The sequence below is a fragment of the Phaethon lepturus genome, unplaced genomic scaffold (genome assembly GCF_000687285.1).
Source record: "Phaethon lepturus isolate BGI_N335 unplaced genomic scaffold, ASM68728v1 scaffold8991, whole genome shotgun sequence".
Taxonomy (NCBI): domain Eukaryota; kingdom Metazoa; phylum Chordata; class Aves; order Phaethontiformes; family Phaethontidae; genus Phaethon; species Phaethon lepturus.
The window spans coordinates 64,911-80,898 of NW_010515545.1; the positions used below are offsets into that span (position 1 = coordinate 64,911).

The 15,988-nt window shown below is 41.8% G+C and overlaps 1 protein-coding gene across 1 annotated transcript in view; it reads left to right on the forward strand.

The window, feature by feature from the left end:
• GALNT9 (polypeptide N-acetylgalactosaminyltransferase 9) overlaps positions 1 to 15,988 on the forward strand; it is a gene marked incomplete at its 5' end in the record, with an annotated part of 152,794 nt that overhangs the window by 64,904 nt on the left and 71,902 nt on the right. The window contains 2 exons of the mRNA XM_010295802.1: positions 3,653 to 3,850; positions 13,644 to 13,761. Coding sequence (XP_010294104.1) covers positions 3,653 to 3,850; positions 13,644 to 13,761 — 316 coding nt within the window. The remainder of the gene's footprint in view (positions 1 to 3,652; positions 3,851 to 13,643; positions 13,762 to 15,988) is intronic.

Genomic DNA, 15,988 nt, shown 5'->3' on the forward strand with positions numbered 1-15,988 from the left:
AGTAGTTTGGTGATGGCTGGTATGACCAGCTGGTATGACCAGCACCAGGGCTGGGAATGGAATGTTCCTGTTATGAAGAAAATGAGGACCCACATTAGCTTTTCCAAGACGCAAGTATCAGATGAACACAATCACAAATATGACCAAGGGCTGAAAATCAGAATGACCGTTAAATATTTTGTTCACGTTCTTTCTCTATCCATTATTTGGGTTACACTTCAACAGTCCAATTTTAAGCTGTCTTGGAAAGTAGCAGGCTAAATTCCCTTTATATTCAAAATACGCTCCTCTGGAACATTATTAATCTCACCTATTTTCACTGTCTACATTATTATGAGAAGCATCTTACTATAACAGTGCTAGCCTCTGCCTCTTTCTGCTGAGAAGGAAAGTTTGAGGCAATTACCTTGGATGTGGGGGGTCTACTGCAGACATCTGACATTAAGGGAGAAAAATTCCTTATGTCTTTTAGCTTTTTCATTACACGATCTCAATCTACCCTTCAAAGTAAAATACTTGCAAAATGAGCACACAAGGAGGAACTGTAGAAGGAACATGGAAATTTCAGGATAGTTTTAAGTATGATGGTTAAACGGTCTTGCTTTGTATCAACATAAACATCCCAATAACTGAGGACTTGAGGATTTGGTGACCAAAGAACTGTAGCCAAGAGAGATAAAATAGTTTTAAAAACTCCTTGCTTGTCAAAGACCTGTTTCCAGAATCAGATGGTAGTGAATAAGAATGACAGAATTTGATTCTTACAAAGGAAACCCACTTACAGTTTTCTCCTTCAGAAGGCATGCAGTCAGTTTTCCTGCTTTGCAGGACAGATTTGGAAATCAGACCCAAACGTAATACATTTGTGCATGCTATGGGAGTCACTGGGTGCGACTGTGCCCTGTGATGTGCACCAGATCTCACTTGAGGACATAATCCCTCTGCTCTGTGACTTCCCCAATGCACTAAATCTGTTGAAGCAATGCCCAAGGGCTTCAGGAGTGGACCACCTCCCAGGGTTTTGTTTGGTTTGCAAAGGAACTCAGAGTCAGTTTTGTAGCGAGGCTTCTGGTGCAAGCGCTCCGCATGGACAGCGATAGTTTTTTCTCCACAACCATGAAGAGGAGGATTCTTCTTCCAGTCAAACAGTTAGTGGCCTGTCATTAGTGACATCTATACCTGCCGTTTGGTATTTTGAAAACCTTTGTTTCAGAGGCCAGAAGGGAGTGGGAGAGCCTCCTGCTGATATACCCAGGGGTTACCACAGCCATGCATGGAGGCATCTGACTCGTAGTGGGAGAGGGGTGTCTGGCTGGCATCTCTATTGTTCTGCTGTGTTTTCTTCTGCTGCCTATAGGCTGATAAGCAGAGATAACATGGAAAGAAAAAAGCAGATTCATCTTTTCTGTGAGATGCTTTTTTTTTCCCTGCTTTATTGGAGTTGCAAGAGTTTTTCTGCCATACACCCACTGGTTTTTAAACCAGCTCATCTCATAAATATAATCTCATATTAATAACGGAAGTGGCTTATCCTGATTTGGTAGGTCACGTTGACTCTTTATGTGGGTGCACGAGTGGCCTAAAGACCATACGAGCTGGCATTCTGAATCATGTACTGCACTGTCCTGAATCTCTCTCAGTTGTTTCTTGTCTCTCACACAGAAAAAAATCTTCTTTGAGTCTGGGGTGCAGTTCTTTAAATGCCATGCCAAAAAAGGGGGAAAAGAAACAACACATGATCCTGCTGACTAAGGAAATATTTTAAAGCCAAAAAGGTACTTGGCAGCCTGAGCTGAAGTCACTGTACCTCCTCTGGGCTGATGCACTCTCATGCTTCTGTGGAAGGTCTTTGGTACCTTGCAGGACTGGGCTTTGACAATAGAAGTACTGCACCAAAAATTGCAGGTGGCAGGCAGTAGTAAGAGAGACCTCAGGCCATTCCAGTCATGGGGGATGCATTGATTTATTCCCAGTATAAATCAAGTAGAGTAGCAAACAAATACATGTTGCATATGAGATGAACATGTTTTTCATAACCTTCCTGGCCAGGGGGAATTTCTGCAACTTGTAATGGTGTTCTCTTCCCACCGTGCTTCTGATCATCCTTTTTATTAAAACTTCCATGCTCTGTGTTATTGGCATCTAGCTGATAAATTCAAATGTCATTTTTCTAGAAGAATCCAAATAAAACTAGTTTAACTCTCTGACTTGTCTCCAAATAAAATGCTGTGACAACTTGTCTTTTGTCAGATATGCTCTTATTTTACATTGCTTATTTAAATGGTTTATTTGCAGTAAGTAGCTCATCATCGATACTCAAGGGTTTCACTGAATCTATGTCTCTCTCTACTGATGAGGGGGGTAAAAAGAAGAGAAAGCAAGCAGTACATGCCCTTATATAAGCGATATTGAGTCTGTGTACAGAAAAGGAATATTTTACCTGTATTCAAGTACAGAGAAAATGCAGTCTTCTTGCAGAAGAGATCAGAAAATTTATGATAGTTCAGATTGAGGGAGTGCAGATTGAAAATGGAGGTTGAATTAATTTCATAACTTGTCCATTTCTGTTGGCACACAAGAAAATATATGGTAACAAGCTAAATATAAGGTAACAAACAAATATAAGGTAACAAACTTGAAACAACAAAGAAACTATTGCCTTTTAAACAATAACAAAAGAATAATAATAAAAGATCAGTGTTTAAATCCTACTAACTGTGAATTGCAGCAAACCACCATTCCCTTAAAGATACATGTGAGAGCTCTGCAAAATCTTCAAAGCTTATTTCAAGAGGAAACACAGTTACAAAGGAGTGAACTGGTGGCTGTTTCTAATGCTGCTTTGAGAAGTACTTTCCACCCTTATGTAAGTCTGCTACCTCTTTGGAGCAGTTTCTCTGTAAATTCATAGCAACTTCAGACTACCTTGGTCAGAAATGAATGTTTGCACTGAAGCTTTTTACTTTACTGAAACACTTTGGGATGTAGCTTCTGTTGAAAGCACATTGATGTTTTAAAGCCTTTTGAAATGATGGCACATTTCCTGCAGCTCACTGCTTTTGCACCATCTGGCAGCTGAAATCTTCTCGTCACCAAAGAGGTTTTAGAAGGCATAATGCAGCCACACTTGTCAGACTAGATCCAATGGGGTCAGTCCTTAGGAAACAAGATTAAAACCTTTGAGTAACCTTCAGATTCATTTAGTCCCTGGTGTGTGTTTTGTTCTTTAGGCCTTGTCAGCAAGAGCAGGTATTTAATCGCTAACAGGCATGCTGGTGGTGTAGCTGTTAGGGGACCATGTAGTTACTCTTGGTGATAGTGCCTCTCAACACTTGCCCATTGCAAAATGAAATTACAGTCTCCAGGCCTCACGCAGAAAACACATTTGGTAAAATTTTGTGTTGTTAAACTCCAGTACAGCTTCATAAAGGCAATAATTCATGTGCTGTTGCTATGTGAAGTATTCCACACCAAGCCCCAGCCTCTTCAGTATGACGATGACCTGTATTCGATCCCGCTGCGCTGTTTTATGGGCTGCCATCTCGCTGGGTTACTGCTCTCAGCATTAGAGAACTTCGTTTTATCAGACTGCAAAGCGGGACCTGGGATTACTAGATGGCTGTAAAACGTTTGCTGTTTCTATTGTTCTCAGGGTGGAACCTGCACTTACCCGGATCAAAGAAGATCGAAAGCGGATCATCTTACCAGCAATTGACAATATCAAGTACAACACTTTTGAAGTGCAGCAATACGCCAATGCAGCCCACGGCTATAACTGGGGCCTCTGGTGCATGTACATAATCCCACCGCAGGACTGGCTCGATAAAGGGGATGAGTCAGCTCCCATCAGGTAAATCTCTCTCCCATGTGTTGTCATTTTGGTACTAGCAATGTTTCCATCCCAGCTGTCTGCCAAGGGGGAATTTAAGTGAAGCAAGGCTGTAGGCTTTGTACAGGGATAGCAAAATGAAACTGAAGAAAACAGATGGCTCACACAAAACTGGGGGTGCACATGTCACATCTCAGAGCTGCGTCACAATGTACCTAGAAGTACAGGTGCTCTTGTTGTGAATGTGTGGTTCAAGTTCACATTGCGGCCCTTAGAAGGATAGCGGGATCTTTTTCATCTATGCTTTTATTTTCCAGTGGACTCTGTGATGTGTAATAAGCCAGCGAATCATTGTGTGTATGAGAAATGAAGGTATTTTGTATGTGAGACTGGCTTCACTTTTGGTCTGTAGGCAGCAGTCTTGGCCATCAGCCCAAACCAGAGCTTCCCAGCAGCACTAGAAGGACATGTGTTAGCCTTGCTTTGTTGGAGAGTTGCTCTTTTTTTGGAGAACTTTGCACATGTTCTGAGATTTCCCACTGGATGAATTTTAAAGTGAAACTGGACCATGTAGTCAGTGTCATTGTATTTTTCTCTATAAGAGAACATTTTGCCTTACACAAATGGAATTTTCAAAGGAAATTCTGTTTCAGGAATTGTGGTAGTGTTTTTGAGAATTGTTACAGTTGGAGAACAGGAACTGATAAGAAAGGGGCTTTCTTTCCCCTTCATTTGAAAATCTGTGTCTCTCAGCCCTTCATCTCCAGTGCAGATGCTTGTCTAACAGCTCCTCTGAGATGTACTGTGCTGGGTGAAGGGTACTATTGTTAGCAACTGTTGAAATAAATACTAAAAAATATGAAGCCCAGGTATGCACTTTACATAGCTCTGCCCTATTTTTGAGATTTCTTAGGAAGGAGACAAATTTCCACCTTAGAGTCATCTTCATTTTGATGTGTATCAGCTTCATCCTAAGGTAAGCTAAAACTCTCCTGTATGGTCCTAGTGTAGGCTCTCGCAGAGAAGCTGATGTACTTCCCTTCCAGGGCAGAGCTTGAGCTGTCAGGTCCTGAGAAGTCCACCCAAACACTTCAAACAACATACCCAGCTGAAAGGATCCCAGCGGTCTTTTGGAAGTGAAAGGACACAGACGAACTGTTCACATTTCTAAGTTGTCAGTTAGATGGGACCATCTCACAGGATCCATCCCTCATACAGAGTGTAATATTTCAATCCATATTTGAGCAAGCATTGCAAGTTGCACTTAGGTTCATTTTCATGCCCTATGACTGCAAAACAGAGCTATGCAGTAACATTAACCTTATTTACCACAAGACAGCACAGTCCTTCATCACTGACCCTTTGCTCAGCTTGAAACCTCAATAAGCAGGAAAGTAATTACTTAGGAAATCAATTTTCCTGGATAACATGCCCTGCTCTCCTTACATTGTTTTAAAAGTGCAGGTGTTTTATATCTATTTCACTCAGCCCTGAGAAATAGTTTATTGATGAAGGAAGATTAATCAGCCAAAGCTTTCATTCCTGAAATCGTGGTTTCAGTCTTTTATTCCTGAAAGGTTTTGCACACTTCATTACTTCCAGTTTATATGTGAAATCACTGTATTAATTTTCACATGAGTTGTTCTAGTATTTGTGGATCTTCTGTTCTGGAGACAATGATCACATATCAGGTAAGACTGAACTAAGAGGTTAAACCTCAGCAAGTTCCTTAGACGTGATTTTCAGAGGTGGTAGCTTGTGCATTCCCTGAAGTATGTAAGCTGAATCTTCTTCTGGAAATTCAACTGCAGATGTTCTTAATAGAGAATAAGGAGTCTCATCCCTGTAATACTGGGATATGATTTTTTTTCAGCAACACAGAGCCTGATTTACCTTGCACTTTCCTCAGGTTTATGTTCAAGCTCTTGCCAGACTTATACTGGCACCGAGTTGGACTGATACAAAAGTGAGTAAGGTCCAAACTCAAGCACTGAGTAGTATTGAAATCTGATGCACGTAAGTAGCTGGCTCCTGAGAGCAGTGATTTTATTCTGAACCTAAGTGAAGAAACCCTCCAGTTCAACACTGCATAAACTGCCCCAAGACAGATGAGTCGGGCTGCATAAGGAGGAGAGCACGCAACCCTCACTGACAAATACCAGAAGTACTGAGATGTTGTGATTGCCTAAGTATCTCTCCTGCAAATTATGAATTACATGCCCTAAAATGCAGAGTCATTAACACTGAACCATGAACACTTACCGCTCTCCCTGGGAACACGTGCTTTGAAGGCAGTGGTCTAGGAGGTTGGAGCATCCACTTCATAGCCACACTGCAGTGATTTCTGATGGGCCTCCAAAGCAGTAGCACCTGGATAGATTTTCTAAAGCATTTGGCTGTGCTGTTGTGTGCTGTTGTGTTATGCTTGGCTATAGAAATACGATGTAATTTTGTGGCTTTTAAGTGATATGCTAGCGTAATTATGATAATGGGAAGAGTGAACATGCAAGTGCACACTTATTCATGAAAAGGATTAGGAAGTCTCTATGTAGAATTGAGATTTGAAAGCATCCATGGTGGGAACTTACTAGCTGTAAAAAATTTAAGGTATATTTTCAAAAGGAAGGGAAAATCAGACTAGTGAGCAAACTTTTTCAAAAATTTCTGTTGGTTTGGTACAGATTTTGGTTTTGTAACCAGCTTTCCACAGCATGTACTGCAACTGTGATTTCTGTTTCAGTCCAGTTTGTAAGGCATGCAAACTGGTCCGTACTGATGGTGTTTGGATCCATGCATCTGTTCAGTGCATTCATAAGATTGCAGGACTGTGCATCAGCACGAAAACTGCAAGTTCATTTAGTCCTTGTCTACACTGTCCCTCTTAAGGCTTCCTTTGAAATTGTCTTCAGCAAATACTGCGTTTGTTTTGTGTCTCTGTGTGTGTTTTGTAAAAGAAAAGGCAAATAACTAATAACCCCGTGACTGGTTTTGTGGTTGGTGTAGCTGAGTACTTCCTCCCATATCTCCAAGGGGATTAAAGATTTTCAGTGTTAAAAGAATGCTTACCCTGGTATCGGTGAGGACCAGAGCCCTGGCATTTCTGATGTTTGCATGGCATGAATAAATATCATCTATCTGCAGAATTGGGCAAGACAGTGAAAGTAGAGTGCAATTCCTGTTTTCTTCTGGGATTACACAACAGATGTGCTTACTTCTTTTCTCAGAAGTTTTCTGTTTGAAACCTGATCCTCTATTTTCTTGAACACTTAACAGTGGTGTGATCCTACTCGGAACCTTGCTGGGAAGGAGCAGGAACTGTCCCTTAAGTCAGTGGGGCACTATATAGGCAGTCATGTCAGATGCACAGCATAAAATGTCAGATCAGCTGTTGTGGTCGAAGTGACAAAGAGGATGTGGCCTTGAAGTGCAAGCAAAGATAAAGAAATAGCAAGAACAAAGTGTCAGATTTTGTAAAAGATTTCTGATACAGTTTAAAGTTGGTTCTTTTTTTTTCCACATTAATCCTCTGAAATTCAGAACAATTGATGTTCCCTGCTTCTGCTTCTGCAGGCAATCCATTTTGCATGTTTGACATTTGAGATGTAAGATGTCTCTAACGTGAAGATATAAATGAGAATTGTCATTTTGACACGCTGTGTCCATCACGTCATTTTCCATTTGTTTTCCTGAGAACACACTGCCCCAAAACGTCCTTATCATCTGGCAACAAACTGTGTAACAAAGGATCCTGTTTCAGAGGTTTCCTAATGAATTGGACTATGTATTGAAACAAGATGGGGTTTTTTTTCTGTGTACAGAAGATAGTGCTGTTTTTTGGAACAGTAAGGAAGGTGTCTGGTATCCTGAGCTCTGGCTCTGTCTTGTCTTGCCTCACCTGCCATGATTATGATGGACTGCTCTGTGTTTGATTTCTTGATCAGCAGCCACTAACATTAGAGTCATTAGTCAGCCTCACTCAGCCAAGTGCTGCACAGCTATCCATTTTATCTTCCTCCAGCAGCAGTGGTGCATTTCATTGTTGCGTATGTTCTCACTTACTGCTTTAATATGCCATAGCTTGGTACCAGTAGGAATGTGTACGTACACACACTGAATCAGCTACTGTGGAAAGCACGTATGTCTCACTCGTGCATAAATTGGCATCTGACATGCCCACAGTGAAGTGGTTTGTGCTGCCTGCGTTAGGCTGGGAGCGTGCGTGCCCATCTCCTGCGCAAGTCAGGCCCCGTGCTGGCCTGTCATAGTGATGGTGATGCAGCCACGTTGGGTCTTCGCTGCTCTGGGAAGAAATCCATCTGTGTTCCTGAGCTTAGGAAGGGGCTCATCTGTAAAGTGTTTCAGGATAAACCATGCTGTCATGTGATAATAAAACTGGTGACTATTTATTGATTGATTATGGTCATCTTTTCAGCTGCTGGTTCACGGGAGCCTATAACAGAGCAGTTGCTTTTTTATTTGTCCAGGTTCTGACAGGTATCCTGCCTGTTCCAAAAAATATACTTTGGTGGGGCATCAGAGAGTTACTCTACCTCCCTATTGCCCTGCTTTTCCTAGCCAAGCATTCTGGATTGCTTTTTTTCACATGCTGTAGTTCTCAAAGGGGTTAACAAACCTTCCCATCATTAAGCTTGTCAGTTATTTTCCTGTAGCCCCTGAGCAGCAAATCTGTCCTTGAGTTCTGTTCTCATGGCCTAGTGTGACTCTTTCTTGCAGAAGACATGAGTTGTAAGGAAAAATAAATGCTTATGCAGGTACCATGCAGGTTTCCCCACTTATCTGTCAGGCCAGGGGTGAGGTGCTGCTTAGGAACCTGAATCAAAGAAATATTCTGCCAGGAAAGGTGGAAAACTCAAAGATATGATATGTGATGTGTCACCTGAATCTCTTTCTCCCTCTCCTTATCGCTATATGTATACATTTATGTTTATATATTTATTTATAGTTACATTTGTGTCTGTATTTATGTATTTGTGTGTGAGTCTTTGTAGGTCAGTTGTCCTGGAAATTGGACTTGTTGTGTGCTCTGAAAACTGTTTCAACTGTTACCTGATTGCATGTATACTTACCTTAAGGCAGGGGGAGAAAGATGCATAAGGGAGAGGAAGACATCGTATCACATGCAGTATGTCAGTCTAGTGTTCCTTCCTTTCTCCTTCACTTGTTCTTGACGAAGCCCCAGGGCAGCATCCTTCAGTTGTCTGTGAAGGGAAGGAGAGGGATGTACCTGGCTGGAGTTTTGCCAACAGAGCCATGCTCCTGGAGATCTCGCCGAAACGAAGTGGTTGTGACTCAGACCTACAGCAAATGGCTTTCATTCCTGGCCAACATGTCCTCTGTTTTTGGTACCCATCCCATAGTAGGCACTGCCCTCTTCCATACTGTGCCTGTCTTCCCTCGTAGCCACCCGCACTGTACCTGTGGCAGCGGCAGGCGCCGGGGAGGGAGTGTTTACTGCCACGGAGTGCTGCTCTCTGCTTCCTCCCTTATCCCAGAGTATTACCCAGAGTAATGTCTCTCTCACATCTCCCTTGCTACAGCCATGCTATCAGGTCATTTCTACAAATGGACTATGCTGTATCTTTCTCCAGTGAAGAATCAATATTATTATGTGCTGCATTTTAAGTTTTTAGCTGCAAAAGCCATTTTGCTGTGTTTCCCACATTATCCTTTGAGTGCTGCTGTTGATTACAATTAATGCTCATAACATCCTCAGTTGTGTCAAAAAATACTCCACAGATCAATTAAGTTTCCCAACACCTTTGAGGTGTTGGTAAAAAATAGTACACCTCTAATCGCTATTTTGTGATACTTTCCTTGTAAAAATGCCGCCGTTTTACTAGAAACTCCATGACTTAAGGAGAAAAGTCCTTCGATATAAAGCAGATGTGGTTTAGGTTAATATATTTTACTCTGAAGCTGTGAAGAGCTAAGGGCACGCACTTCCCATTTGCTGCCCCTTAGCTAGTGAACAGTGTTATAAGACGTGCTAACACAGTTGCTTTTGCTCATATATCCATTTCTGACTTTGAAGGGAAGTCTTTGCTGCACCGTACTAAAAGTGGTTTAGGTACTGGAAAAATCCAGTGATGACAGCCAAGGGAGGATCTCATGCTTTTTGGGGACCAAGTTTTTTTAAGTGTTTGCAATATGTCAATGTAACACCGTAGTCCAGTATTAAATTTTTCATACACTTAAAGCACTTTCAGAAGTGAATCTTAGGCTTTCAAGCTGCTGAAGCAGTTCTCAGACTTTTACCCAGTATTATTATGTGTGCTTCACAGATGGAAAAACAGAGGCAGAGGGAGGTGACTCAATGAAGACCAGATGAATGACGGATCTGGGAATAGAGTCAGGGTCCCCCGCCTCACAGCACTGTTACCAGCTCACTGGGCTGTGCAATCACATTACACTTAGTTTACCGTTGGGTCAGTCAAAGCACAGGGAAGTTAAGGGCCTGGACTTGATGAGGACTGAATGCCCAAAACTCTGGTTGAAACTGATGGAAGTGTTGAACATGCAGTACACAGAAAATTCAACATTGTGCACCATAGGCAAGTTCTTCCATCGCATCAGGATGCGGCCAGGGCAGAGCCCTCAGTTCAGCTTCTGGGGTTGGAGCCGTGCTGTTGTGCAGAAGAGCAGTGGCTGCAGGCAGCCAAATTCAGGTAGAGAACAGCACTGACAGTGGTAATTTTTGACTGGCTTCTCTGAAAAGCTGGATGTGGTTCCTTCTGCCATTGCACTGCTATTGTTGCTCGTTCCTGAAAACTTTTTTTTTCTGAATAAGCCATGAAGGCTTGTGGAGTCTGATTTGACTATATCTAATGAGAAGAAATAAAACATAGACGAGAGAGAGAGTTGCAAAGGCAGTCCTCAAAGGCATTCATCTGTGAGTGATGATTATGTAGTTGCATCTAAAATGTATTTCCTACCCCCATTCAATTAACAAGTCAGTGTTTTAATGGACAGAGCCAACAGCTGTAAAAATCCATCCCCCAGAGAGGGAGATTCCAGCACCTGAGAGCAGTCTACAAAGCCTAGAGGTACCATTCCTCATTAGGAAGGAAGGAGAAATGTCCTCATGGGAGCATCCTACTGCTGTAAGGAGCTGCCTCCGGAGGATTTGGGGTGAGGGGCAGGATGGAAAGAGGATGAGTTTAAGCCCAAACTAGCAGTTCAGTTTTGCAGAGCAGTGATGCTCTAGCCTTCATCCAGTGAAGCCTGTGTTTAGCTTTAAATACATAAAAAGGAAAATGAAGAAAGTGGCTTGTGTTTCTTCTCTCTACCTCCTTCCCTTTTTTATCATGGTTAATGCTTAAGAAATAACTTAACGTTCCCTCAAAGGCTTATTTCATTTCAGAGCTACTGAATTCTCTTTCATTGGTCATGTCCTTTTATTTCAATTTCTAGATCAACTGTATTCCTTGGTAGCCTAAAATATGGTTTTAAGTGATACAGGATGTGACAGTGGGATGTATATAGGGTATGTCTGGTCCTGTGTACAGGAGCACTCTCAGCCTTTTTAGGCAAGTCTGTCTTTGGGCATGGCTTTAGGAACTCTAAGCAGGAAAATGCATTTTACTAAATAACTTGAATTTATGAATGCCATCCATCTTGCAAAGATTCTGGTATATAAGTATATTCATCAACAGAAGATGGATGTGTCCAGCCAGGAATACCCAGGACCATGCATGGTCTTCATAGATCTCTAAGACCACTTCCAGCTAGAGACTGATTCAACAGAAAGTCCTCAAAAATAATAGCACCAGAAAAACGCTGGAATTTCTTGCACACACAAAAGGGGGACTGTGAGGTGTGGGAGAGGTCCAGGCACCGAGGGTGCTGGTGGTGACCCTGCTGCAGTTTCTTTGTAGGGTTTGTGGCCTCAGTTTCCCTCAGTCTTTTTGACTGAATGGTTGTAGGGATCTGGCTGAGAGCCCCACTTCAGTCCAGTCATCTGTGAAAGCCAGATGTTTGCCTTTGTAAATGCCATTGAATCTTGTCCCCCAGCTCGTGATCCAGGGAATGCATCTCACTCTGTAATGGTGGAACGTGAGAGTTAATCAAGCTATTTCAACTTCTTTGTCAGAAACAGTGCCGATCAAATGTGTTTCTATCAACAGCTGCCTTTTTCAATTATGCAGAGAAAACATGAGAGGGATAGTGTGCACTGACTGCAGTATAGGCTTGTAATGATCTGAGAGGCTGCAATGGCTTTCAAACTGAGAAAAAGTGCAAGGGAGAGATGATGAAGCAGTACCAGTAATGTGAGTGCTACAGCAGAGTCCATTACAGATAAGTAATAGCAGTGCTTCAGCAAATGAACCTTTTCAAGGGTACCAAGTAGTTCCTGCCATAGGTTGGACTGTCTTCTTCAATGTCAGGATATGCGTTAGGCCCAGGAGCAAAGCATTGTTTTATCTAACCATGTCTTGGCTGTTTGTTTGAATCTTTTTTAACCTCCTGCTGTAGAAACCATGAACTGCTGATGAGAAAAAGGATCTGATATGATAACACTGTTCAAGCAGCCACCTGCTGCTAGCGGTGGGATCCACCAATACATGGGTAAAAAATGTGTTCATTTTCCCAGCCAGGACAGTTTTTCACACGTGTATGAAACCGCCTCATGAATACGTTTATCAGGTGTCATGGGTAACTACCTTGTGAATAGCTTTCTGTAAAAACTGAAGAAACATGCAGGTATCTGGGATAAAAGAGACTTCATAGTGACAGTACAACACTATATTACAAAGGAGACTTCTTAAAATAGGTTTTAGACCTGTTCCATCCTCTTTGTTTCTATAGGGCATTTTCAATGGTGTGTGTATATATATATAAGCTTGGGCTTCAGTAGCAAAATCTAGCTCCTACCTTGAATTTTAAAGAGGCAGGTGTTGTGACTAGTAGAGAGATGCAGAGAAAGCGTGGACAAATGAAACCAGCAAACATCGCTAGCTTGTATTGCATTGAAATAATGCTTGTGTTCATCTGGTAAATGATCTCAAAATTTGTTGTCATGTAGTGCTGCTCAGTGACAGGTTTCAGATTGCTTTGTAAAGGAGAGCAGAACCATAGTTTTACATGTAAAGAAATTGATGCTTGGAGAAAGGAGATGATTTATCTGAAATCATCCAGTTGATCAGCGGCAGATCCAAGGGCAGAGTCTCTTCATAGGACAATTTTTCCTTTCTGAAGACAACATAGAAACCTCAGAAAACATAGAAATGTTAATTATGGAACAGCTTCACAAAGGCTGAAATTTATCTGCTAGAGTTGACTCCAAAAAGTCCCTTGCCAAACTTCACACCATGATTGATCCATGGTGCCCAACATGCACTTACTTTTAATATGTGGGTAAGTGGACTCTTAATTTCTGACAAAGCTTATGGGTTTTTTTTGTGTACTAATCTTCAAATAAAGTGTTGTCTAGGTCCTGTGCTACTCTGTATGGTGGTGAACTTCAGCTCTAGCACAGAGGTTGCATCTAATAAAACAAAGGAAAAACAGCCTAATGCTTCACTTACATGCATGGAGTACTTTACTTGACTTTACATCTTGTGTCTGTCTCACAGACAGCTGGTCCAAGTGTGTCTGGCAGTGTGCTAGTTATCTGGGTGGCTCTGGTCCCACAAGGTCCTCTGTCCATTGAGGGATGAAGTGAAATGTGACTGCATGCTAATAGATAAATTTAAAATGTAAACTCGAAGAGTAAGAACTGTGTTGTCTGTGTAAATTTGTTATGAGGGGTTCTGCAGTAGCTAATAAATGACTTTGCTTTAATCTTTCTGCGCAGGACACCAGCCATGATTGGATGCTCTTTTGTAGTGGACCGAGAGTATTTTGGCGAGATTGGCTTGCTTGACCCTGGTATGGAGGTCTATGGAGGAGAAAACATTGAATTAGGCATGAGGGTGAGTAACAAAGAAGAGACTTTGAGCCATGTCCGTTTGCAAAGAAAAACAGGGAACCTGTGGCCCAACAGAACTGCTGTCTGACTGATAGGCTATTACGCTGAAGTAATGGATATTGCAACACTATCTGGAACTGACAGTCCCAGTAGATGAATGTTCCTGGCCTTACTGGCCTTGAGAGAACTGATAACAGTCAGAAATATGGTTTATTAGTTCATTCTGTCAGTGTCTGAACCCAGTGAGACAGATTTTCCCCTTTTCCAGCAGCTCTGCTTGTGCAAACAGCTACAGTATGTCTTCATGTGCTCGTTGCGCCTACATGACGTTGTATGCTGGTGGCCTAGCAGGCGTTTTACCAACAGAAAACTAAGGCCAAGCTGGTGGAAGTTAGTTGTAATGTTCTACATCCCACACATGGGGAATGCAGTGGTATTTCAAAACTTTAAGGGTCCTCCTGATAGAGTAAGAACTACAGGGTACAGGTATTCGATCCTGTCGGATAGGTCAGTGCAAACTGCGGACAGATGACTTCGGGACAGCATCGGTCTGGACCTATAGGAAGTTTGATACTTGTGATCCTTTGCCCTTGTTTTCAAGGTGGAGCTTGCCAGCAAGTCCTTCTGAAGTCCAAGGAACATGTCTTTGCTTAGCACTTGAAAATTAGGCCACTTAATGTTGCATGAACACAGTTTCCTCATTATAAAGCTGACTGTTTAATTATTTTCCCCTTACTCTTTATTCCCTGCTTCACAGTAACACATCCCTGGTGCATGTAATGTGCTCATTAAAGCATATACTCTGCTCATGGTGAAACACTGAACATCAAATTAGTCCATTCTTTATCTGACTCTTTTTTTCTAAAATGGCTACAAACTCCTTCGCACCAGTGGGCTGAGGAAGAAGGTCATTGCAGCAAGACTTTATTTTCACATATGGGTGTGTAGTTATTATTCCAGCATCGCAAGAGGGATAGGGTTTGTACTGGGACTGTGTGAATACACTGCTTATACTCTCAGGTTCAGAATTCACATAGGGGACAGAAAAACTGCTACCACAAATCATCCAATTTTCCTTAAGAGGGTCAGGCTATTACCAGGATTGTGTGAGCTTTCCCTTTATCATTGTGCAGGGCTTTGAGCTGTTTGAAACTTTTTCCACATGGCTGCTCCCAGAATAGATTGAACGCTCTGGCAAAACTCTGGCGTGGCTGATGAATAAGCCTCCTAAGAAATCTGAAAGCTGTCGCTCTTCCTTAGACGAGAAGAACTTGCTGAGTACAATTAGGGCTCCTGGTAAACAGAGGCAAAGGTTTTAATAGGATTATGAAATGGCACTTGTTGAAGAGACAAGGATTTGAAGTGAGCAAGGACAGGTTTTCAGGGGTAGGGAACCTGTTAAAGTCTGCAGAAACCTACGATCTTGAAACCAGCTCTCATTCTTAGGGTTTGGTGGGGTTTTTTGGCTTGGGGGTTTTTGACCTATAAAGAATAATTAACCCTACTGTTTGAAAAAGGCTTTATGAAAGTACATGAGTATGAGTAACTTCATTCTGAAATAAGCTGTATGTCCATAGCATGGATCTGTTACTCTATCTTTTCAGCCTTGATTTATATAGTGTGTTATTATATAGTATTTATATATATATACAGTGTCTGCCTCCAAATTTGCAAGTCCTATGCATGATCCCTTCCTGTGTGTCTTTCAGAGCTGTCAGAAACTAGCAGCATGAAAATGCACAGGAACCTTCTCCCTTCCCTCTAGGATATTTATAAAATCACTGTGAATTTACAAAGGTGGTTTTTTTAACTCTGGAATCTCAAAGTAAGTTGCAAAAAATCATTCCTTTCCCAAGGCCTGGTGCACTGACCCACATGGGGATATTTGGCATAACCCCTACATCTGCACAGAGGGATGCTGTTGATGTGTGACTCTGTCTGTATGTAGCAATGAAAGACAGAAAAGGGCTGGAATAAATGAATGAATGAGTGAGTGAAGAGCAACAAATGGTATAATAATAAATAATAAAATGGTGGGGAAGTGGTGGCACGCGTTTGGCTGAAAACAGTCCCTATTTAAGATAGCTGTAACAAAAATCCTTTAAACTTTTTTGCAAACTATTATCATGTTACTGCTAAAAGAAAAGGGATTAAGCTTGGAGTCTCTGAATTAGATTACAGTGCATCTAATGAACCCTCATTTAAATTGTTTTAATAAAGTGAAATAGGGA